At 47.6% G+C, this 21,987-nt stretch overlaps 2 protein-coding genes across 3 annotated transcripts; one reads left to right on the forward strand and one right to left on the reverse strand.

Moving 5' to 3' along the window:
- Positions 1-1,441: 1,441 nt before the first annotated feature.
- On the forward strand, positions 1,442-10,888 carry TAF8 (TATA-box binding protein associated factor 8). 2 transcript variants are annotated; one of them, XM_085561235.1, is made up of 8 exons: positions 1,442-1,527; positions 3,234-3,387; positions 4,835-4,933; positions 5,464-5,526; positions 5,891-6,015; positions 6,841-6,988; positions 7,751-7,893; positions 9,165-10,888. In XM_085561235.1, the coding sequence occupies exons 1-8, from the start codon at positions 1,468-1,470 to the stop codon at positions 9,306-9,308; spliced, it is 936 nt and encodes a 311-aa protein (XP_085417361.1). In that variant the 5' UTR covers positions 1,442-1,467; the 3' UTR covers positions 9,309-10,888. The 2 variants fall into 2 exon arrangements, with proteins under 2 accessions (XP_085417361.1, XP_085417360.1); XM_085561234.1 differs by having other exon boundaries at positions 1,453-1,526; positions 3,230-3,387.
- Positions 10,889-11,063: 175 nt separating this feature from the next.
- CIMAP3 (ciliary microtubule associated protein 3) lies at positions 11,064-18,924 on the reverse strand. Its single transcript, XM_085561240.1, has 6 exons — positions 18,619-18,924; positions 16,135-16,301; positions 15,088-15,183; positions 13,500-13,633; positions 12,160-12,286; positions 11,064-11,205 (listed from the first exon to the last, which is right to left on the reverse strand). The coding sequence occupies exons 1-6, from the start codon at positions 18,641-18,643 to the stop codon at positions 11,137-11,139; spliced, it is 618 nt and encodes a 205-aa protein (XP_085417366.1). The 5' UTR covers positions 18,644-18,924; the 3' UTR covers positions 11,064-11,136.
- Between the last annotated feature and the right edge of the window lie 3,063 nt (positions 18,925-21,987).

Consider the following 21,987-nt stretch of genomic DNA (forward strand, 5'->3'; position numbering starts at 1 on the left):
TGGGGAGGGGTGGCAGGACCCCAAAACCTCTCCAGGTTTTTCCTCTGGAAAAATTCCCCCTGGAATATCCCAATTCCCACCCTGAGAGGTGTTTGGCATCCTTGGAAACTCTTCTCCACTCTTTGTGCCTTTGGCATCTTTGGGAAAAATCCGAATTCCAGCTGGGAGCACTCAGAACTCATCCCCACACCTGGCTGGGAATTCCCTTCTGGATCAGCTTCCTCCTCCAAGTAACAAATCCAGGGAGAAAACTCCAAAATTTTCACTGCCAGAGTCTTTAATAGCCACAAACTGCCACCAAAACCACTCGAACAAACCAATTATATTCCTCAAGTATTAAAAAAATGCCTCAAAACTCAAAATAAAATATAAAAAACAACAGCCCTGTGGCTTTGGACTCTCTGCGTGTTGGAGTTTCCATTCCTGGAAGGAACAACCCAATGTCCATATGGGGAAAAAAACCAACAAATATTCCCAGGAAATACATTTACCTCAGATTTGGTTTCCCAAGGAATTTTTTTGGAGAGGGGCTCAGAGGAATTTGCAGTCTTAAGTGGGAGCAGGGTGGAATTTTTTGGGGGCATTTTCCCAGCTGAGGGATGTGAAAATCGGCATCAATTCAGGGTGGAATTTTTTTTTTTTAGGGATTTTCCCAGCGGAGGGATGTGAAAATCGGCACGAATTCATTCAGTGCCGGCGATTTGTGAATGGAATGGCTCAGAAATAATCAGAATTTCTCGGTCCCGACGTGCCCTCTGCTGGCAGCACAAAATCCTGGGAATTTTTGAGGAGGGAACCAAGCCCAGCAGCTCCATCCTTGCATCCAGCACTTCTCTGTTGTTCTGTTCTTTGGAGAGTTTTAAAACTTCTAAAAGTTTCTTCTGCTTTTTGATCTTTCCGTATTTTTGCTAAATCTTTTCAGGCCGTTCTTGTAAATAAGAATTGTTTTACATTCTTCTTGGCGAGTTTAAGCAGTGTAATTGGAGACGTGGCAATTTCACCCTCCAATCCGCTTTTAATATTCTATATATTAAATATAAATAGAAAATAAATTCTGTTCTGTTGTTTTTAAGGTTATTCCTTTGTTCACAAGGGATGCTTTTTGTGACTTAGTGTCCGAGAGCATCCTGACATCTGTAATTCTTTGCTTTTTATTGTCTTGGAATTGTCCTAACTCTAAACTTTATTACTCTAATTGTATTACTGTTTTTATAACCATTTTATTATTATTATTAAACTTTAAAAATGTTTAGAAAACCAAGTGATTGGCGCTTTCCACAGATGTCCTAAATCGGGATGCCATAAATGAGGTTTCAATGAGGTTTGGGATGGACGGAACCACCAATCCTATCGCATCCAGATGTGCCGGGGGAGGGAGGTTGGGCGCATCCAGATGTTCCCCCAATCCGCACTACAACTCCCACAATGCCCCGCGCTCCCGCCCACCGTCCCGCCCGCACCTGGCGCATGCGCACAGCACCATATGGCTCCAAGATGGCGGACACAGCATCCGGCGGCTCCGGCACGGTAACGGCGCCTCATCCCCGGGGCGCGGGGCCGCGCGGGCGGGTTCCCGGTGGGGCCTGGCGGGGCAGCGGCGCCCGGTCCTTCCGGGGCGCGGAGGCGGCCGCGGCCGGGCCGCGGAGCGTGGAGGCGGCGGGCGGAGAGAGGGAGGCGCTGATTGGCTGGAGGGCGTGAGGGGAGGCGGGGTTTGATTGGCTGAGGATGGCGCGCTCGAATTGGCTGGAGGAGGGCGGGGCGGGGCTTGTGGGGGGGGTCTTAAAGGGGCCGCGTCCCAAAAGTGGGGAGTTGCTGTGAGGACGGGTGTGTAAATTTATGTATTTGTATAAATCTGTGTAAATATACACATAAATATTTATGTAAATATACGCACACATGCCCGCGTGTGTATGAGTGTAGAGGACATGTGTGTGTGTGAGTGTGTGTGTGTGTTCCTGCTCTTCCATGCTCCCAAACCCTTCCATTCCCTGCTCCCTGCCCCATCCCATCCCAAGAATCTTGTCCCATCCCATGGATTCGTCCCATTGATCCCATCCCATGGATCCCATCCCATTCAATGGACCTAATCCTATCCCAACCAATGAATCCCATCCCATCCCATCCCATCCCATCCCATGGATTTCATTCATGCCATGGATCCCATCCCATCCCATGGATCCCATCCCATTCAAATGGATCTAATCCTATCCCATCCAATGAATCCCATCCCATCCCATGGATTTCATCCATGCCATGGATCCCATCCCATCCCACCCCATGGATCCCATTCCATCCAAAGGATCCCATTGCATCCCATGGATCCCATCCTAACTAAAGGATCCCATCCTGTCCCATCCCATGAATCCCATCCCACCCCATGGATCCCACCCCACCCCACTCTCTCCTCAGAGGTGCCACCCTCCTGCCATGCCCTGACCCTCATTCCCATTCCTGTTGTTCTGTTGTTCCCGTGTCCCATTGTTCCCATCGTTCCCGTTGTTCCCATTGTTCTCATTGTTCCTGTTGTTCCTGCTGTTCCCGTGGTCCCCACTGTTCCCGTCATTCTTGTTGTTCTCATCATTCCTGTTGTTCTCATTGTTCCCATTGTTCACATAGTTCCCTTTGTTCTTATCGTTCCTGTTGTTCCGTAGTTCCCATTGTTCTCATTGTTCCTGTTGTTCTCATTTCATCATTCCCGCCGTTCCCGTCATTCTCATTGTTCCTGTTGTTCTCATTCCATCATTCCTGCTGTTCCTGTTGTTCTCATAATTCCTGTTGTTCTCACTGTTCCATCATTCCCATTGTTCTCATTGTTCCTGTTGTTCTCATTGTTCCTGTTATTTCGTCATTCCCATTGTTCTCATAGTTCCTGTTGTTCTCATAGTTCCTGTTGTTCCGTTGTTCCCACTGTTCTCATCGTTCCTGTTGTTCTCATCCCACCATTCCCACCGTTCCCGTTGTTCTCATCATTCCTATTGTTCCCTTCCCACCGTTCCCGTTGTTCTCATCGTCCCCGTTGTTCTCATCGTTCCCGTTGTTCCCTTCTCGCCATTCCCATTGTTCTCATCGTTCCCATTGTTCCCTTCCCGCTGTTCCCACTGTTCTCATCATTCCTGTTGTTCTCGTCCCACCATTCCTGCCGTTCCCGTTGTTCTCATCGTTCCCATTGTTCCATCATTCCCGTTGTTCTCATGGTTCCCGTTGTTCCCTTCCCGCCGTTCCCGTTCCGGCAGCGGGGCGCCAAGGCGGCGGGCAGCCCTGCGGACAATTACCAGCTGGCGCGGCGCCGCACGCTGCAGGTGGTGGTCAGCTCGCTGCTGACCGAGGCCGGCTTCGAGAGCGCCGAGAAGGCGGCGGTGGAGACGCTCACCGAGATGATCCAGAGCTGTGAGTGCCCGCCGGGAATGGCCGGGCTCCCGCCGGGATGGGATCCGCATTTCCACGCGGTGTCCGCACTGGGAGACAGCTCCCGGAGCAGCCGGGGCAGGCCTGGGGTAACGCCCGGCGTAAATCCCAGAGATCGGCACCAAATCCATGGCAAAAATCCCAGAGATCAGCTCCAAATCCATGGCAAAAATCCCAAAGATCAGCCTCAAATTGTGGCAAAAATCCCAAAGATCGTCCCCAAATCGTGGCACAAATCCCAAAGATCGGCTCCAAATCATGGCAAAAATCCCAAAGATCAGCTCCAAATCGTGGTAAAAATCCCAAAGATTGGCTGCAAATTGTGGCAAAAATCCCAAAGATTGGCTCCAAATCCATGGCACAAATCCCAAAGATCGGCCCCAAATTGTGGTAAAAATCCCAAAGATCGGCCCCAGATCCGGGATACAAATCCCAAAGATTGGCTCCCAGTCCATGGAACGAATCCCAAAAATCAGCTCCCAATCCGAGGCACAAATGCCAAAGATCAGCCCCAAATCCAAGGCACAAATCCCTGGAATCAGCCCCAAATCCCAAAGATCAACCCCAATCCAGGGCACAAATCCCAAAAATCAGCTCCCAGTCCATCACACAAATCCCTGGAATCAGCCCCAAATGCCCAAAATCAGCCCCAATCCAAGGCACCAGTCCCAAAAATCAGTCCTCAGTCCATTGCACCAATCCCAAAAATCAGCCCCCAGTCCCTGGAATCAGCTCCAATCCAAGGCACAAATCCCTGGAATCAGCCCCAAATCCCAAAGAACAGCCCCAAACCAAGGCACCAATCCCAAAAATCAGCCCCCAATCCTGGAATCAGCCCCAATCCAAGGCACCAGTGCCACATCCAGTCTTTTTGTAAAAAAAAACAAAACACTTTCCCAATATCTAGCCTAAATTTCCCTCGACCATTCAGAGCTGAGAAAAATTTCAGTTTTCAAGGGAAAAAATTTCAATTTCCCTTTGAAAGTTGAAAACGAGCAGCTGGAGGCTGTGACCTCTGGCTCTGTCAGCTCCTGGAGGAGGAGCCCAAGCCCAGCTGGCCACAGCCACTTTCCAGGAGAGTGCTGAGGTCACCTCTGAGTCTCCTTTTCTCCAGGATGAACACCCTCAGCCATCCCTTGTAGGGTTTGTTCTCCCAACCCCTCTCCAGCCTTGTTGCCTCCTCTGGATGTGCTCAAAAATCCCAAAATCCTTCCCAAACTGACGGTGCAGATTTGTCTTTTGCCTTCATGGCAAACACTGATTTTTTAAATTAATCCTTACCACCCCCACGCTTTCATTTGAAACACGCATCCTGCAAAATGCCCCATCGCCGGCTTGTTTTTCATTCCTTGCTGAATTTGTTGGAAATTCCCATCCCTGGAGCCGTGGCCACGGTGAGGATGAAATCCCTGCTGGTTTTACCCTGCAGATATTTCGGAAATTGGGAGGAGTGCCAAGTCCTACTGCGAGCACACAGCCAGGACCCAGCCCACACTCTCAGACATCGTGGTGACCCTGGTGGAAATGGGTGAGCAGCTCCCTCTTCCCACTCTTCCCACCTTTGGATTGGGAAATCTGCTCCCAAAATCTGGGATTTGGGCAGTGCCCGCTGCTGTGGACACACACAGCTCATGGTTTTCCACGATCCTTCCCTGTCACCCTGATTCTTAGGATTTTCTGAAGCTTTCTGAGTTTACATTCTGTTCAAAAACTTCCCTGCACATTTTCTATAAACAACATATTGTTCTGCATTCCTTCGTGGAGGTGGAGGAAGTTGATGTACTGGTGGTTTGTCCAATGTCTTTGGAGAGGTGGCCCATTCACTCTCCAATCCACTGTCACCTTTGGAAAAGTATAAAAGTTGGAGTCAGAAAATAAACTTTCTTCTTTTTTACCTTGCCATCGCAGTGGCTCGTGCTGTGCTTTCTCGTGTCCTATAGCGACACTTCCCATTGTTGCTCCCTGGCCCATCCCGTTCTTGTTTAATTTGGAAAAAATCTGGGAGGAGAGAGGAGGATTTTGATGGGATAAATTCCTGTTTCCTCTTCTGTGTTCCAGGCTTCAACGTGGAAACTCTTCCCGCCTACGCCAAGCGTTCCCAGAGGATGGTGATCACTGCCCGTACGTGGGGGACCTGTCCTGGTCTGCAGGGGGCTGGGAACGGCCTGGAATCCCCCTCTGCTGCCAGTCAGAGAGCTCCTGATGAGCTCTCTGTGGGATAATCCCGGGAATTCGGGGCTCCTCAGTCACCTCGGGGTGGGTTTTGTCTGCAGGGATCCATTTCCCTTCTGGGATGCCAATGCCAAGGTGATGGCACGGCCTTGGATGGGATCAGAGCTTTGGGGGGAGCCTGGGCAGGAGGATTCCTGTGTTTTCCATGATTTCTGTGTTTTCCCTGATTCCTGTGTTGTTTCCCTGATTCCTCTGCTGTTTTCCCTGATTCCTGTGCTGTTTTCCCTGATTCCTGTTCGTTTTCCCCCTGCAGCTCCAGTGACAAACCAGCCCGTGACCCCCAAAGCCCTGACAGCTGGGCAGAACAAGCCTCATCCACCCCACATTCCCGGCCATTTCCCAGAGTTCCCAGATCCTCACACCTACATCAAGACACCAGTGAGTGAAAACAACATTTTTATGCTCTTTGGGGTCTGTTTGAATTCCAGGAGTGGGGTGGATGGAGCTGCTCCATCCCTGTGAATTTTGGAACTGGAGCTGCTCCATCCCTGTGAATTTTGGAACTGGAGCTGCTCCATTCATGTTTGTTTGGAAGTGGAGTTGCTCTATCCCTGTCATGTTTGTTTGAGAGTGGAGCTGCTCCATTCCTGGTATATTTGATTGGAAATGGAGCTGCTCCATCCCTGTGAATTTTGGAAGTGGAACAGCTCCATCCCTGTGAATATTGGAAGTGGAACTGCTCCATCCTTGTGAATTTTGGAACTGGAACAGCTCCATCCCTGTGAATTTTGGAACTGGAGCTGCTCCATTCCTGTGAATTTTGGAACTGGAGCTGCTCCATCCTTGTGAATTTTGGAAGTGGACCTGCTCCATTCATGTTTGTTTGGAAGTGGAGTTGCTCTATCCCTGTCATGTTTGCTTGAGAGTGGAGCTGCTCCATTCCTGGTATATTTGATTGGAAATGGAGCTGCTCCATCCCTGTGAATTTTGGAAGTGGAACAGCTCCATCCTTGTGAATATTGGAAGTGGAGCTGCTCCATCCTTGTGAATTTTGGAACTGGAACAGCTCCATCCCTGTGAATTTTGGAAGTGGAGCAGCTCTATCCCTGTGAAGTTTGGAAGTGGAGCTGCTCCATCCCTGTGAAGTTTGGAAATGGAACAGCTCCATCCCTGTGACATTTGGGAACGGAGCAGCTCCATCCCTGTGAATTTGGGAACGGAGCAGCTCCATAACTCCTCCACGCCGATCTTTCCCTGCCCCAGACCTACCGGGAGCCCGTGTCCGACTACCAGGTGCTGCGGGAGAAGGCGGCTTCCCAGCGCAGGGACGTGGAGAGGGCCCTCACCCGCTTCATGGCCAAGACAGGAGAGACCCAGAGCCTCTTCAAGGATGATGTCAGCACATTCCCACGTCAGTCATTCCCTGATTTCCCATCCCTCTAGGGTTTGGGAATCATCCCGTGCGTGGTGTTTGCCCTGCTGAGCAGCATGTGGGAATCCTTACAGTTCAAGGGTTTGGGGAAAGGATTTAAGGATTCTCACAATGGAAGGTTGGAAAAGAGGGATTTGGGGGTTAAAATGGGGAGGAAAAGCAGAAAGCAGCTCCTCAGGGTTCCCTTTTTTCTCCTGGTGGAGAAGGTCTAAATCCAAATCTCATCCCAATCCTGGCTCCACCCCCTGCAACCTCACCAAGGAATTTCTTCTCCCTGACATTTTCCTGCTGCTGGAAATTTTCCTGTCTGCCTGCAGGGCAGTGATGAGGATTCCCACTTTCCCAAGGCTTGCTGGCAGCCTCTTCATTTTAGAGGAACCCAATTTCCCAGATAATTGGGGTTTTATGGTGGAGCTTAGGAAGGATTTTCTCTGTTGGAACACTGTTGGAAACATAAAAGAGATTCAGAAAATTGGGAAGTGGAGACTGCCGTCCTTTAAGGGTCAGAAAATTGGGAAGTGGAGACTGCCGTCCTTTAAGGATCAGAAAATTGGGAAGTAGAGACTGCCATCTTTTAGGATTTAGGATTTCCTTCCTGCTCCTTGGGAACAGCAGGAAAAGGAAACGTATCCAAACCCAGAAGCAGCGAAGTGTTTGATCTCCATAACTTTGTCCTTAATTTCTGAGGGGAGGAATTTCTCTCAGTTTCCTGACTGTGTCTCCTCTTTTCCCTGCTGCCAGTGATTGCTGCCAGGCCTTTCACTGTGCCCTACCTGACAGCCCTGCTCCCCTCCGAGCTGGAGATGCAGCAGATGGAGGAGACGGATTCCTCGGAGCAGGACGAGCAGACGGACACCGAGAACCTCCCGCTGCACATGAGCACGGTGGGGCCACCCTGGGGGGCTCCTGGGGGCCATTCCTGCAGTCTGGAATTCTGGAAATGGGAAATGGGACTGAGCAGTGGCGGGGTTCCTCAGCTTGGAATTCTGGCTGTGCCTCCTGGGAAATGGGAAATGGGAAATAGAACTGGACAGTGACAGGGTTCTCCAGCTTGGAATTCTGGCTGTGTCTCCTGGGAAATGGGAAATGGGAAATGGAACTGGACAGTGACAGGGTTCTCCAGCTTGGAATTCTGGCTGTGTCTCCTGGGAAATGGAATTGAACAGTGTTAGGTTCCCCAGTTTGGAAAATGTGACTCTGTTTCTTGGGAAATGGAACTGAGCAGTGGCAGGGATTTTCAGCTTGGAATTCTGGCTCTGTTTCCTGGGAAATGGGAAGTGGAACTGAGCAGTGGCAGGGTTCTCTAGTTTGGAATTCTGGCTGTGACTCCTGAAAAATGGGAAATGGAAAATGGAACTGAGCAGTGGCAGGGTTCTCTAGTTTGGAATTCTGGCTGTGACTCCTGGAAAATGGGAAATGGAAAATGGAACTGAGCAGTGGCAGGGTTCTCCAGCTTAGAAAACCTGGCTCTGTTTCTTGGGAAATGGGAAATGGAACCGAACATTTCCAGGGTTTTCCAGTTTGGAATTCTGGCTGTGTCTCCTGGGAAATGGAACTGAAATTTGAAGAACTGAAGCTGGTTGTTCAGCTTGGAAAACCTGGCTTTACCTCTTGGAAAATGGGAAATGGAACCGAACATTGTCCTGGGTCTTGAGCTTGGAATTCTGGCTCTGTCCCTTGGGAAATGGGAAATGGAACTGAACAGTGTCAGGGTTCCCCAATTTGGAAAACCTGGCTCTGTTTTCTGGGAAATGGGAAGGGGAACTGGACATTGCCCTGGTTCTTCAGGTCCCTGCGGAGTTCAGTGCAGAACGAGGCTGGAGCAGGAGCTGTCAGTAAATCCCAAATTTTCAGTTTCCCAAGGGATTTTGCTGTCTCAGGAACCAGGAGACCTGGCCTCTAATGCAGCCCCTCGTGTGCTTGGTTGTTGATTGTCCCTCCTGCCCATAGGGCTTTGAACTGGGAATCCTGGAATGCTTTGGGGTGAGAGGGACCATAAAAATCCTGTCCCACGGGCAGGCACACCTTTCCCCATCCCAGGTTGCTCCAGCCTTGCGTTGGACACTTCCAGGGATGGATCAGCCACGGATTCTGTGGGCAGAAGGATTTCCAAGCCTGTTTTTGGTTTATCTATTGTTGTTTTTGGCTGTGCCAGGATGATGCAGGGCCTGAGAAGGAGAACAGCTCGGTGCTGCAGCAGAGCAGCTCCCTGGCAGGCAGCAGGAACGGGGAGGAGAACGTCATCGACAACCCCTACCTGCGGCCCGTGAAGAAACCCAAAATCCGCAGGAAGAAGTGACAGGGGGGACCCGAAATTCCTTTGGGATTTCCCACGGGGGTCAGGAGAGGCGGAACGGCTGAGGAAGGAGGAGGTGAACTCTGCGTGGAGAGCTCCACTCCCACCCTGCTTCCCCTCGGCTCACGGCAGGAAAAGCACCCGGGAATTGGCCGGGGGAATTTTGGGTTCTGCTCTGGGGGGGATTGTGTTCTGAAGGGCTGAGGGACGCGGGGATGGGAGAGACATGGGGATGGGAGAGACACAGAGACATGGAGATGGGAGAGACATGGAGACATGGAGATGGGAGAGACACAGGGATGGGAGAGACATGGAGATGGGAGAGACATGGAGACATGGAGATGGGAGAGACATGGGGATGGGAGAGACATGGAGATGGGAGAGACATGGAGACATGGAGATGGGAGACGCGGAGATGGGAGAGACATGGGGATGGGAGAGACACGGGGATGGGAGAGACATGGAGACATGGAGATGGGAGAGACATGGAGATGGGAGAGACATGGAGATGGGAGAGACATGGAGACATGGAGATGGGAGACGCGGAGATGGGAGAGACATGGGGATGGGAGAGACATGGGGACACGGTGCTGGGAGGGACACGGAGCTGGGAAGGACAAGCAGCTGGGAGGGACACAGAGCTCAGAGGGACACGGGGACACGGAGCTGAGAAGGACACGGAGCTGGGAGGACACAGTTGACTTTTTCCCTTGCTTTATTTCACCCCTTTATTGCCTTTGTTTCCTCCCTTAATTTCTCCCTTTATTTTCTTTATTTCACCCTTTATTTCTTTTATTTCACCCCTTTATTTCCTTTATTTCACCCTTTTTTCCTTGTATTTCCTTTATTTTACCCCTTATTTCCTTTATTTCCCCCTTTGTTTCCTTTATTTCACCCTTTTATTTCCTCCCTTTATTTCCTTTGTTTCCTCCCTTTATTTCCTTTTTCCTCCCTTTATTTCCTTTATTTCCTCCCTTTATTGCCCTCATTTCAACCCTTTATTTTCTCTATTTCACCTTTTTATTTCCTTTATGTCACCCTTTATTTCTTTTATTTCCTTTATCTTACCCCTTTATTTCCTTTATTTCCTTTATTCCCCCTTTATGTCCTTTATTCCACCTCTTTATTTCCTTTATTTCCTGTTTTTCACCCCTTTATTTCCCATCACAAAAATCTCCTTTTCTTCGGTGCAGTTCACAGGATCCCCCCCATCACCCAGGGAGACAAAAATAATTTAAAATTTGATTTTTTTGCAGTGATTTCCTGCCAAAAAAAAAAAAAAATCTGAAATTAAATCAAATTCCTCCCCCCGTGAGTCACTTCTGCTGGTGCCTTGCTTGTACAGAACGAAAAATGTACAGAAAATCCTGTAAATGTTTGTATATATCCAAAAATTTTATCTCTTTTTAATTTTGTTTTTTGGTTTTGTTTTCTGCAAGGAAAAAAAAATCCCTTGCTGGGTAGGGGGAAAAAAAAAAAAAAGTGGAATGAAAATTGTAATTTTTATGTTCGTAATAAATGAAATTTTATCTCCTTCCGAGCAAATTGTAATTTTTAATTTTGCAATAAAGGAATAGTAATGATTTAGTAAAGGTATTTTGAATTATTTAGTAAAGGCATAAGCATTATTCTGTTCCTTTCTTAATTTAATAAAAATGAATAAATTTTAATTTAATCGATATTATTTTAGCAGAGGAACAGAATGATAATTTATTATGTCCGTAATAAAAGGAATTTTAGAAAAAACTCAGATATAAATCTGTATATTGGATTTATTCAGCCTGCTGCAGGTGAAATAATAAAATATTGCTCCAAATAAAGATATTTTCCCTCAGCCGTGGTAGAGCTTCAGGTACGCCTCTCTGCCCTGGGTTTTATGGAATTTTTTATCCAGAGTAATCTAAAAAAATAGAAAAAAAATCAAATTTTCATGGATACCAATGAAAATTCACCAGAAAAGGAAGGGGTGAGAGCGAAAATTGAGATTTAATTCAGATTTTCACTCCAGCACGAGGCAGTGGTGGCCCCACTTTGCTGCTTTTGGGGTGGAAATTCGAAAATTTCTGATTAAAAAGGGTTTTTTTGGAGGGGTTTTACAAACGGGGATTATTTGAGAGAGCAGGAAAGAAAAATAAAATGGGAAATGAAAAAGGGAATTTTGTCTCTTAGGAGATTTCGGGTAGGAAAGGACAACAAAATATAGTGAAAGTGGAAATATAGAAATCAAATCAAATAAAATAAAATAAAACTAAAATAAAATAAAACAAAAATAAAATAAAGTGAAATAAAATAAAATAAAATAAAAATAAAATAAAGTAAAATTAAATTAAATTAAATAGAATTAAAATAAATAAAATAAAACAAAATTGAATTAAAATAAAATAAAATTAAAATAAAATAAAATAAAAATAAAATAAATTAAATTAAATAGAATTAAAATAAAATAAAATAAAAATTAAATTAAATTAAATTAAAATAAAATAAAACAAAAATAAAGTAAAATAAAGTAAAAATAAGATAAATAAAATAAAATAAAATAAAATAAAGTAAAAATAAAATAAAATAAAATAATATAAAATTAAATTAAAATAAAATAAAATAAAACAAAAATAAAGTAAAATAAAGTAAAATAAAGTAAAAATAAAATAAAATAAAGTAAAAATAAAATAAAATAAGATAAAATAATATAAAATTAAATTAAAATAAAATAAAACAAAAATAAAGTAAAATAAAGTAAAAATAAAATAAAATAAAATAAATAAAATAAAATAAAATAAAATAAAATAAAATAATCTCTAAAATAGAATGCCGGTCAATAAAGGAGTGGCAGTGAGGGTGAAGGGGAATTTCTCACCCTCTGCACCTGCAGCTTGGCCGTCCTCTGGGCCGGCCTTGGCACCTTGGCCCAGTCCGGAGCCCCGAATTTCATGGGCCACGAGACTCCCGTGGTCGGCGGCCCCCGGAGCTCGTAGGTGCCCGGCCTGGAGGAGCGGGGACGGGTCGGAGCCGCCAGAGCCGCTTTCGGCTCGTCCAGAACGGCCCAGGGGCATCCAAAATATCCCAGGGTTATCCAAGATATCCCAGGGTCATCCAGAACGGCCCAGGGTCATCCAGAATATCCCAGGGTTATCCAAGATATCCCAGGGTAATCCAAGATATCCCAGGGTAATCCAAGATATCCCAGGGTTATCCAGAACGGCCCAGGGGCATCCAGAATATCCCAGGGTCATCCAAAATATCCCAGGGTCATCCAGAACGGCCCAGGGTCATCCAGAATATCCCAGGGTTATCCAAGATATCCCAGGGTCATCCAAGATATCCGAGGGTTATCCAGAACGCCCCAGGGTCATCCAGAATTTATCCCAGTGTTATCCAGAACGTCCCAGGGTTACCCAAAATGTCCCAGGGTTATCCAGAACGTCCAAGGGTTATCCAAAATATCCCAGGGTTATCCAAAATATCCCAGTGTTATCCAGAACGCCCCAGGGTCATCCAAAATTTATCCCAGGGTTATCCAGAATATCCCAGGGTTATCCGAAATATCCCAGGGTCATCCAGAATGTCCCAGGGTTATCCAAAATGTCCCAGGGTTATCCAAAATTTATCCCAGTGTTAACCAAAATTTATCCGTGTTAACCAAAATATATCCCAGGATTATCCAAAATATTATCCCAGTGTTATCCAAAATATTGAAGTGTTAACCAAAATATCCCATTATTATCCAAGATATCCCAGGGTTATCCAAAATATCCCAGTTTACAATAAACAATTTACAATTAACACCCCAATGTTAACAAAACATCCCAATATTAACCAAAATATCCCAATATTAAGCAAAGTATCCAAATGTTAGCCAAAATATACCAGTATTATCCAAAATATCCCAATATTACCCAAAATGTCCCAATGTTAACCAAAATATCCCAGTATTATCCAAAGCATCCCAGTGATTATTTTTGGATACAAACCCATTATTTTTGCAGATAAAAACCTTTTTTTTTAGGAAAGAAAGAGCTTTTTAGTTTGTTTGTTTGATTGACTTTTTTTTGGTGTGGGTTTTTGTTTTGGTTTTTTTTTTGTTTGTTTTTTGGGTTTTTTTTGTTTTGTTTTGTTTTGGTTTGATTTTGGGTTTTTTTTTTTTTGTTGTTATTTGGGATTTTTTGGGGTTTTTCCGCGAGGAGAGGCTGCACTCACCCCGGGTACAGGTCCTTGTCCAGGAGGCGGCGTGGGAAGCGGGGGCTGCTGGAGGAGAAGGGAACCGCGCCGGGCCGGGCCGGGCCGCGCCCCGCCGGGAAGGGCCCGTAGGCGGCGGGGCCGGGGGACACGGTCTGCGGGAAACGGGATGGGAGCGCGGGAAACGGGATGGGAGCGCGGGAAACGGGATGGGAGTGAGGGAATTGGGGATGGGAATGTGGGAAACGGGATGGGAGCGCGGGAAACGGGATGGGAGCGCGGGAAACGGGATGGGAGCGCGGGAAACGGGATGGGAGTGAGGGAATTGGGGATGGGAGTGCGGGAAACGGGATGGGAGCGCGGGAAACGGGATGGGAGTGAGGGAATTGGGGATGGGAATGTGGGAAACGGGATGGGAGCGCGGGAAACGGGATGGGAGCGCGGGAAACGGGATGGGAGTGAGGGAATTGGGGATGGGAATGTGGGAAACGGGATGGGAGCGCGGGAAACGGGATGGGAGCGCGGGAAACGGGATGGGAGCGCGGGAAACGGGATGGGAGTGCGGGAATGGGGATGGGAATGTGGGAAACGGGATGGGAGCGCGGGAAACGCGATGGGAGCGCGGGAATTGGGGATGGGAGTGAGGGAATTGGGGATGGGAGTGCGGGAAAGGGGATGGGAGTGAGGGAATTGGGGATGGGAGCACGGGAAACGGGATGGGAGCACGGGAAACGGGATGGGAGTGCGGGAATGGGGATGGGAATGTGGGAAACGGGATGGGAGCGCGGGAAACGCGATGGGAGCGCGGGAATTGGGGATGGGAGTGAGGGAATTGGGGATGGGAGTGCGGGAAAGGGGATGGGAGTGAGGGAATTGGGAAGGGAGTGAGGGAATTGGGAAGGGAGTGAGGGAACGGGGATGGGAATGTGGGAATAGGGATGGGAATGCAGGAAACGGGGATGGGAGTGTGGGAATTGGGGATGGGAGTGAGGGAATTGGGATGGGAGTGAGGGAATTGGGGATGGGAGTGAGGGAACTGGGATGGGAGTGAGGGAACTGGGGATGGGAATGTGGGAACTGGGGATGGGAATGTGGGAATTTGGGATGGGAATGTGGGAAACGGGACGGGAGTGCAGGAATTGGGATGGGGATGTGGGAATTTGGGATGGGAATGTGGGAATAGGGATGGGAATGAGGGAATTGGAATGGGAATGAGGGAATTGGGGATGGGAGTGCCGAAGCCCCGCACGCCCGGAGCAGCCGCCCCTGCCTGGCACAGCCGGGCTGGGGAATGGTTTGCTTGCCTTCCCCCTGTTTTTTGGCTGATTTTCCCCTGGTTTTTGGCTGATTTTCCCCTCTTTTTTCCTGCTTTTTTCCTATTTTTTGCCTGTTTTCCCCTCTCTTTCTTTTGCTGCTTTTTGGCTGCTTTCCCCCCTCTTTTTTCCAGCTTTTCCCCTCTTTTTTCCTGCTTTTTCCTTATTTTCAGATGCTTTTCCCCTGTTTTTTTTTCTGCTTTCCCCCTAATTTTTTTGCTGCCTTTTCACTCTTTTTGGCTGCTTTTTCCTTGGTTTTTTTGCTGCTTTTCCCCTCTTTTTTTTGCTTTCCTTACCTGAGCCTTCTGCTGGAATCGCGGGGCTGTCCTGGCTCCCATCACGTACCCCCGGGTGCTCATGGGCCGGGTGCTCGTGGAGGATTTGAGGATGTTCTGTTGCAGTGTGAAAGCCAAAATTATTTCTTGATATTATTCAAAGGCATCCTTTGCAGGGCAGGAATGCATGAGCAGCAGATACTCTTCCAATTAAACTTATTCCTAATTATTCCCTTAATTTCTCACTGCTGCAGAGCCTCGAGGATCTGTTAGGAAAGGAGATCATTCCTTTTTTCAGGAAAATTTCCTTTTTCCATCCTGGAGTGGGTTTGCAGGGCAGGGGTGGCCCTGTAACTCATGTGCCCTCTACTGATTTATTAAAAAATACGGATATTGATCTAGTACCGATATCCAGCTGTGAGGGACAAAAACTCTCTGACAGTTTAAAGTTACAAAGTGTGTGTTTATTGTGTTTATTGTGTTTATTGTGTGTGGGATTGCTCCCAAATCCACACCGCAGCTTCCAGGTGATTGCAGAGCCCTTTTATCCATACAAATACCCAAAATACAAATACATATTCATCATTTTGGTACATCCCATTCCTCACTTCGTATGCTAATTATTTCAAAAGCTATTTAAGCATAGTTTGTTCTTTGAAATGGGTCCCTTTCATGGGGAGGGGTCCCAAAATGAGGAAGTCAATGAAGTCTTCCTCCTTCTGACCTTTCTACCTTTTCAATGCCAATCTGACAAATGAACTCTTGGGAGAAATCCCATTTTTTGTCTTCAATTGGTTTCAGAACAGAGGAGGCCACAATTGTCTTATGTTCCTAAAAGCTATTTATCAATTTATATTCTTCATTATAAACCCAGATAACTCAACATTGTCCTGACGAGCAATCAATTATTAGTTAACTCCTAACTCTTAACTCCATCAAGGCCTACTCATTTATTTGAATTAACTCTAGTAAGGTCTCTATAACTAAAATCTCAGCTCCTCTAAACCTCTAAATTCTTTAAAATGGACGTTTCACTGCCAGTGAGCCCGGGATGAAGGAGGAGCTCACCTCTGGCCCCAGGTAGGAGCCTGGCCCCAGGAAGGGGCTGCCCTGCGCCCCGAGCGCCTCGATGCCCAGCCTGTCCGCGCCAAAGTGCTGCGGGAACATTTTCCGCTCCTGAGTTGTCCCAAAGGAGATGAGCTTTGCCACGGCTGGGGGACGGGCACGGGGAAATGCTGCAGTGGGATAAACAAGGGAGAAAAAAGAGAGAAAAGAGAGAAAAGAGGGAGCACTGCTGTCGCCCTGATTCTTAGGATTTTCTGAAGCCTTCTGAGTTTACATTCTGTTCAAAAACTTCCCCACGCATTTTCTATAAACAACATATTGTTTTGCATCCCTTCGTGGGGGTGGAGGAAGTTGATGTACTGGTGGTTTGTCCAATGTCTTTGGAGAGGTGGCACCTTCACTCTCCAATCCACTGTCACCTTTGGAAAAGTATAAAAGTTGGAGTCAGAAAATAAACCTTCTTCTTTTTTACCTTGCCATCGCAGTGGCTCGTGCTGTGCTTTCTCGTGTCCTATAGCGACACACTGCCTTCATCCTCTGCTCCAAAGCCACGAGGGGAATGAGGGATTTGTCTTTCCAAACAGATTTGTCTTTGTCCTGGATATTTGGGAGGGCTTTTGTTGTTATTGGACACGAAATGAGTACACAGAAGCTTGGTGAGTTCAAAAGAGAAAAACACCCAGTTTTATTCAAACATCTGGGATTTATAGAATTCCAAAGGTGACCGTGGATTGGAGGATGGAATTAGCACCTCTCCAACCTCTGCTCCAAAGATCGATCAATCATTCCTCTCCACCGCAGAGAAATCTGTAAACAATTCCATTTATGCATGAAATGGTGTGGGAACTCTGCCTCTCAAGCATCTAACATTATCAGATGGCTAAAGAAGTTTTATGAGAACTTTAACACTTTCAAAAGAGCTATAAAAGAAAAGTAAACACTTTTAAAAATCAGGGCAACAACTGCCAAGGTAGGGCAGCAAAAAATCCCTGGCTGGGTTGGAATCCGAGCCCTTCCCTGTCGCTGCTGGACACGAAATGAGTGCACAGAAGCTTGAGGAGTTCAAAAGAGAAAAACACCCAGTTTTATTCAAACATCTGGGATTTATAGAATTCCAAAGGTGACCGTGGATTGGAGGATGGAATTAGCACCTCTCCAACCACGCTGCTCCAAAGATCAATCACTCATTTCTCTCCATCACAGAGAAATCTGTAAACTATTCTATTTATCCATTAAATTGTGTGGGAACCCTGCCTCTCAAATATGTAAATATTATCAGATGGCTAAAGAAGTCTTATGAGAATTTTAAAACTTTCAAAATAACTATAAAAGAAAACATTTTTAAAAATCAGGGCAACAGGGTCTGCTCTTTCCTCTCCAAAGCCACAGGGGGCTGAGAGGAATGACAGATTTGTCTTTTTGTGGCTCTGCTGGTAGATAAAACCAGCGCTGAGAGAGAAAAGAAACAGTGGGAAGGATTCCACTGATTGGTGGATGGGAAAAAAAGGTATTTGCCTTTTCAAACAAACTGTAGGTTGGCTGAATAAATGAAATTGGATATTGAAAGATGATAGAAACAATGAGGGAAAATCCTAAATTCCATAAGAATTAAAAATTTAAAGGGAGGGTTGTACATTAGAGGGGAATCTCTAGTTTCAGGCGTTCTGGGAAGTCTGAACCTCTCAAGTACCTCAGACAAGGGGGAAAGAGCGAAACTGGGATAAAAAGGAGGCAGCATCCTCCAAAAATTGGAGAGACCCCAGGGAATGCTCCATGGCCTCTCCCATCATTGGATAAAGTAAAAGAACTCCTCTGTCTCCTTTTGGGCACAAACCTTAAGTTTGTGGGTTCATTTTCCTGGCAGGGCTGATTTTTCCCAGCCTGAGCAGGGAATTGGCATCTGGGAAGATCCTGGAGAAGTTGATGGCAGTGGGGAGGTTGTGGCAAGCACATTTCTCTCCCTCTCAGGATTTTTCATGGAGGTGCACAGAGAGAAATGAAAGAGAAAACAATTTCTATTTCTGCTCCTTGTTTTTCCCATGCGGAATGTGTTGGGAGAATTGTTTACCTGGGGTGAGTGCTGGGTTGGATTCTGGTGAGGATTGTTTGAGCCTGGTGGTCAATCCAATCCAATCCAATCCAATCCAATCCAATCCAATCCAACCCAATCCAATCCAATTTTATCCAATCCAATCCAATCCAATCCAATCCAATCCAATCCAATCCAATCCAATCCAACCCAACCCACCCGGGGCTGGACTCAGAAAGGGTCACGAGTCGTGTTAGAGTCAGAGAAAGCAGTATGTAGTTTTATTATCCTCCTTTTATATATTATATTAATGTATTTTAGCACAGTTATAATAAAGAAATCCTTCAGCATTCTGACTGAGTCAGACCTCAGCATTTCTGCCCATTGGGTTCTCCTGCATTTCCATCAGGAGGTAAAGGAGAAGAGAGCCCAGCCCCCCTGGTGCCCCCAGCTCTCACCTTTGGGGTCGTGCCGTGCTGCCATCCTGGGGCAGAGCCGGGCTCAGGTGCCATGGGCACAGGGCAGGGCCATGGGGAAAAGGCCAGGATTGGGCATTTCTCTCGGGAACGGGCCGGGCTGGCTCCGGGCAGCAGCCCGGGCTTGTGATGTCACAGCCTTGGCGATGTGACAGCAGCTCCTGACTCGGTTGCCAGGGCACTGCCAAGGCAGGGCGGCAAAAAATCCCCGGCTGGGATGGAATCCGAGCCCTTCCCTGCTGCTGCTGGACAGGAAACGAGTGCACACAATCCTGAAGAGTTCAAAAGAGAAAAACACCCAGAATTCCAAAGGTGACCGTGGATTGGAGGATGGAATTACCACCTCTCCAACCACGCTGCTCCAAAGATCGATCAATCATTTATCTGCACCCACAAATATTCTATTTATCCATGAAATTGTGTGGGAACACTGCCTCTCAAGCATCTAACATTATCAGATGGCTAAAGAAGTCTTATGAGAAATTTAACACTTTCAAAAGAGCTATAAAAAAAAACTTAACACTTTTAAAAATCAGGGCAACAACTGCCAAGGTAACAGAGGTAACATTTCCATCAGAAACAGCGTTTTTATTGAGGAGGTAATTCTGAATCTCTTGTTGATCGTGCTGGGGACACACGTTTGCTCCAGGGCTTTTCTCTGATGGCACAAGAGGTCTCTGTGGTGTTTGTGAGGTGATGCCGGGGCTCAGGGCTCATACAGAGACTCCTCACCGGGCACAGCAGAGCCTGGTGTGTGCTGTGGCCTCTGTTTACAGTGCCCGGAGTTCCCCCGGGTGGGTGGAGGATCACAGGCCCCTGGGCTGGGTTTGGTGAGTTTTTCTCAGCTCAGCAGTGTGAACACTCCAGATGCCCGTGGGGACACTGCTGGACAGCATCCATCCACTCTCTCCATCCACTCATTTGTACCCAGGAATGTAGGAAACTCTGACTGGGGACAGGCAGTAGTTTTGAAAATCATGCCCTAGCCTTTTTCTCTAGGAACGAACCAAGCGAGTGCCCTGAAACCAGCGGAGCAGTTGCAGAGGCTGAAGGGAACAGAAAGGGCTCCCTGCACCTTTTGCCTCCGTTCTCTGCCATTCCCCAAAAGGCATCACAGTCCCGGAATAGGAGTTTGTCATGCAATCTGCCAAAATAAATACCTGTAAAATCCTAGCTCTGCCTTTTGTTTAACGTGTTCTTACTTCCTATTTATGTCATCACAGAAAGCAAGGAAAGAAGAAATGTGACTGGTTCCCACTATTGCTCGGTGCAGGCATTTTTAAAGGCTGCTGTACTTCTATCCTCTTTTTCCACTCCAAGCTTGACTTTTCCCCTCCTTTTTAGAGGTCTGCTGCTTTGGGTGTCCCAGGCAGGGCTGGGTTCCTCGGCAGGGGTCTTAGGAGTTGGTGCAGATTCTGCTTTTTCCGAAGGTGTATCAAAGTGTGCCGGCAAAAGGACTGTTTTCTCAAGGGGAAAGCTTTCTCTCAATGACCATCAATGCATGTATGTGTTTTAATAGTGTAACCAGGTGGATTAAGAAAAGCCGACACCTGTAGCAGATTTTTCTTGGATCTGTGTCTTTGAGAAGTGGGCTGTGTGCTGGAGACGAGAGACCAAGAGACGCTGTTGGAGAGAGGCAACAGTGGCAGGTGTGAGCTGTTAAGATGATGAGGGCTCAGAGCAGCCACAGGTGTGAGCTGTCAGGATGATGACGAAAGGCGTGTCCTGCCGGGAGGGGGGGGGGGGGAGGAAGCTATATAAGGGCAAGGCTTTACTGCAGCTGGCTTTTGCATGGAGCTGCTGGAGGTGAGGAGATTATGGAGGGTTCCCGGGGCAGCCACCTGGAAGGACGGTGAGTGCTTTGGACACGGTCCGGGGGATCACCTGGGCACATCCTTTGGCCATTTTCCCTGGGAAAGAAAACTCAGCAGTCCAGGTTCCTGATGTCAGTTTGTAGGGCTGCCTTGGGTCTATCAGGGCAGCACAAGTTTGAGGTGGGGACAACTTCGGTGTGGGGTCCATCCTTCGATATAAGGAATTTCTGCAGTGAGGCTCCAGCCCAGAGCCAGGGGCCCCTGGGCACATCCTTTGGCCATTTTCCCTGGGAAAGAAAACTCAGCAGTCCAGGTTCCTGATGTCAGTTTGTAGGGCTCCCTTGGGTGTATCAGGGCAGCACAAGTTTGAGGTGGGGACAACTTCGGTGTGGGGTCCATCCTTCGATATAAGGATTTTTTGTAGTGAGGTCTCACCCCAGGGCCAGGGGCCCCTGGGCACATCCTTTTTCCATTTTCCCTGGGAAAGAAAACTCAGCAGTCCAGGTTCCTGATGTCAGTTTGTAGGGCTCCCTTGGGTCTATCAGGGCAGCACAAGTTTGAGGTGGGGACAACTTCGGTGTGGGGTCCATCCTTCGATATAAGGAATTTCTGCAGTGAGGCCTTAGCCCAGAGCCAGGGGCCCCTGGGCACATGCTTTTTCCATTTTCCCTGGGAAAGAAAACTCAGCAGTCCAGGTTCCTGATGTCAGTTTGTAGGGCTCCCTTGGGTCTATCAGGGCAGCACAAGTTTGAGGTGGGGACAACTTCGGTGTGGGGTCCATCCTTCGATATAAGGATTTTTTGCAGTGAGGCTCCAGCCCAGAGCCAGGGGCCCCTGGGCACATCCTTTGGCCATTTTCCCTGGGAAAGAAAACTCAGCAGTCCAGGTTCCTGATGTCAGTTTGTAGCGCTCCCTTGGGTCTATCAGGGCAGCACAAGTTTGAGGTGGGGACAACTTCGGTGTGGGGTCCATCCTTCGATATAAGGATTTTTTGCAGAGAGGGCCCTGCCCAGGGCCAGGGGCCCCTGGGCACATCCTTTTTCCATTTTCCCTGGGAAAGAAAACTCAGCAGTCCGGGTTCCTGATGTCAGTTTGTAGGGCTCCCTTGGGTCTATCAGGGCAGCACAAGTTTGAGGTGGGGACAGTTTTGGTGTGGGGTCCATCCTTCGATATAAGGATTCTTTGCAGTCAGGGCCAGAGGCCCCCGGGCACATCCTTTGGCCATTTTCCCTGGGAAAGAAAACTCAGCAGTCCAGGTTCCTGATTTCAGTTTGTAGGGCTCCCTTGGGTCTATCAGGGCAGCACAAGTTTGAGGTGGGGACAACTTCGGTGTGGGGTCCATCCTTCGATATAAGGATTTTTTGCAGTGAGGCTCCAGCCCAGAGCCAGAGGCCCCTGGGCACATCCTTTGGCCATTTTCCCTGGGAAAGAAAACTCAGCAGTCCAGGTTGCTGATGTCAGTTTGTAGGGCTCCCTTGGGTCTATCAGGGCAGCACAAGTTTGAGGTGGGGACAACTTCGGTGTGGGGTCCATCCTT

This window comes from Lonchura striata, chromosome 26 (assembly GCF_050655825.1).
Source record: "Lonchura striata isolate lonStrDom1 chromosome 26, ASM5065582v1, whole genome shotgun sequence".
In the NCBI taxonomy this organism is placed as follows: domain Eukaryota; kingdom Metazoa; phylum Chordata; class Aves; order Passeriformes; family Estrildidae; genus Lonchura; species Lonchura striata.

Excerpts from the sequence above, each read along its gene's own strand:
- TAF8 (XM_085561234.1), top strand. The coding sequence starts at position 1,468 with ATGCGCACAGCACCATATGGCTCCAAGATGGCGGACACAGCATCCGGC. Across the intron at positions 4,934-5,463 it reads GGTGACCCTGGTGGAAATGG|GCTTCAACGTGGAAACTCTT; the intron begins GTGAGCAGCTCC and ends TCTGTGTTCCAG. Across the intron at positions 6,016-6,840 it reads ACACCTACATCAAGACACCA|ACCTACCGGGAGCCCGTGTC; the intron begins GTGAGTGAAAAC and ends TCCCTGCCCCAG.
- CIMAP3 (XM_085561240.1), bottom strand. The coding sequence starts at position 18,643 with ATGGCAGCACGGCACGACCCCAAAG. Across the intron at positions 12,287-13,499 it reads GACAAGGACCTGTACCCGGG|GCCGGGCACCTACGAGCTCC; the intron begins GTGAGTGCAGCC and ends CCGCTCCTCCAG. Across the intron at positions 11,206-12,159 it reads CCAAGCTGCAGGTGCAGAGG|ATTACTCTGGATAAAAAATT; the intron begins GTGAGAAATTCC and ends CTATTTTTTTAG.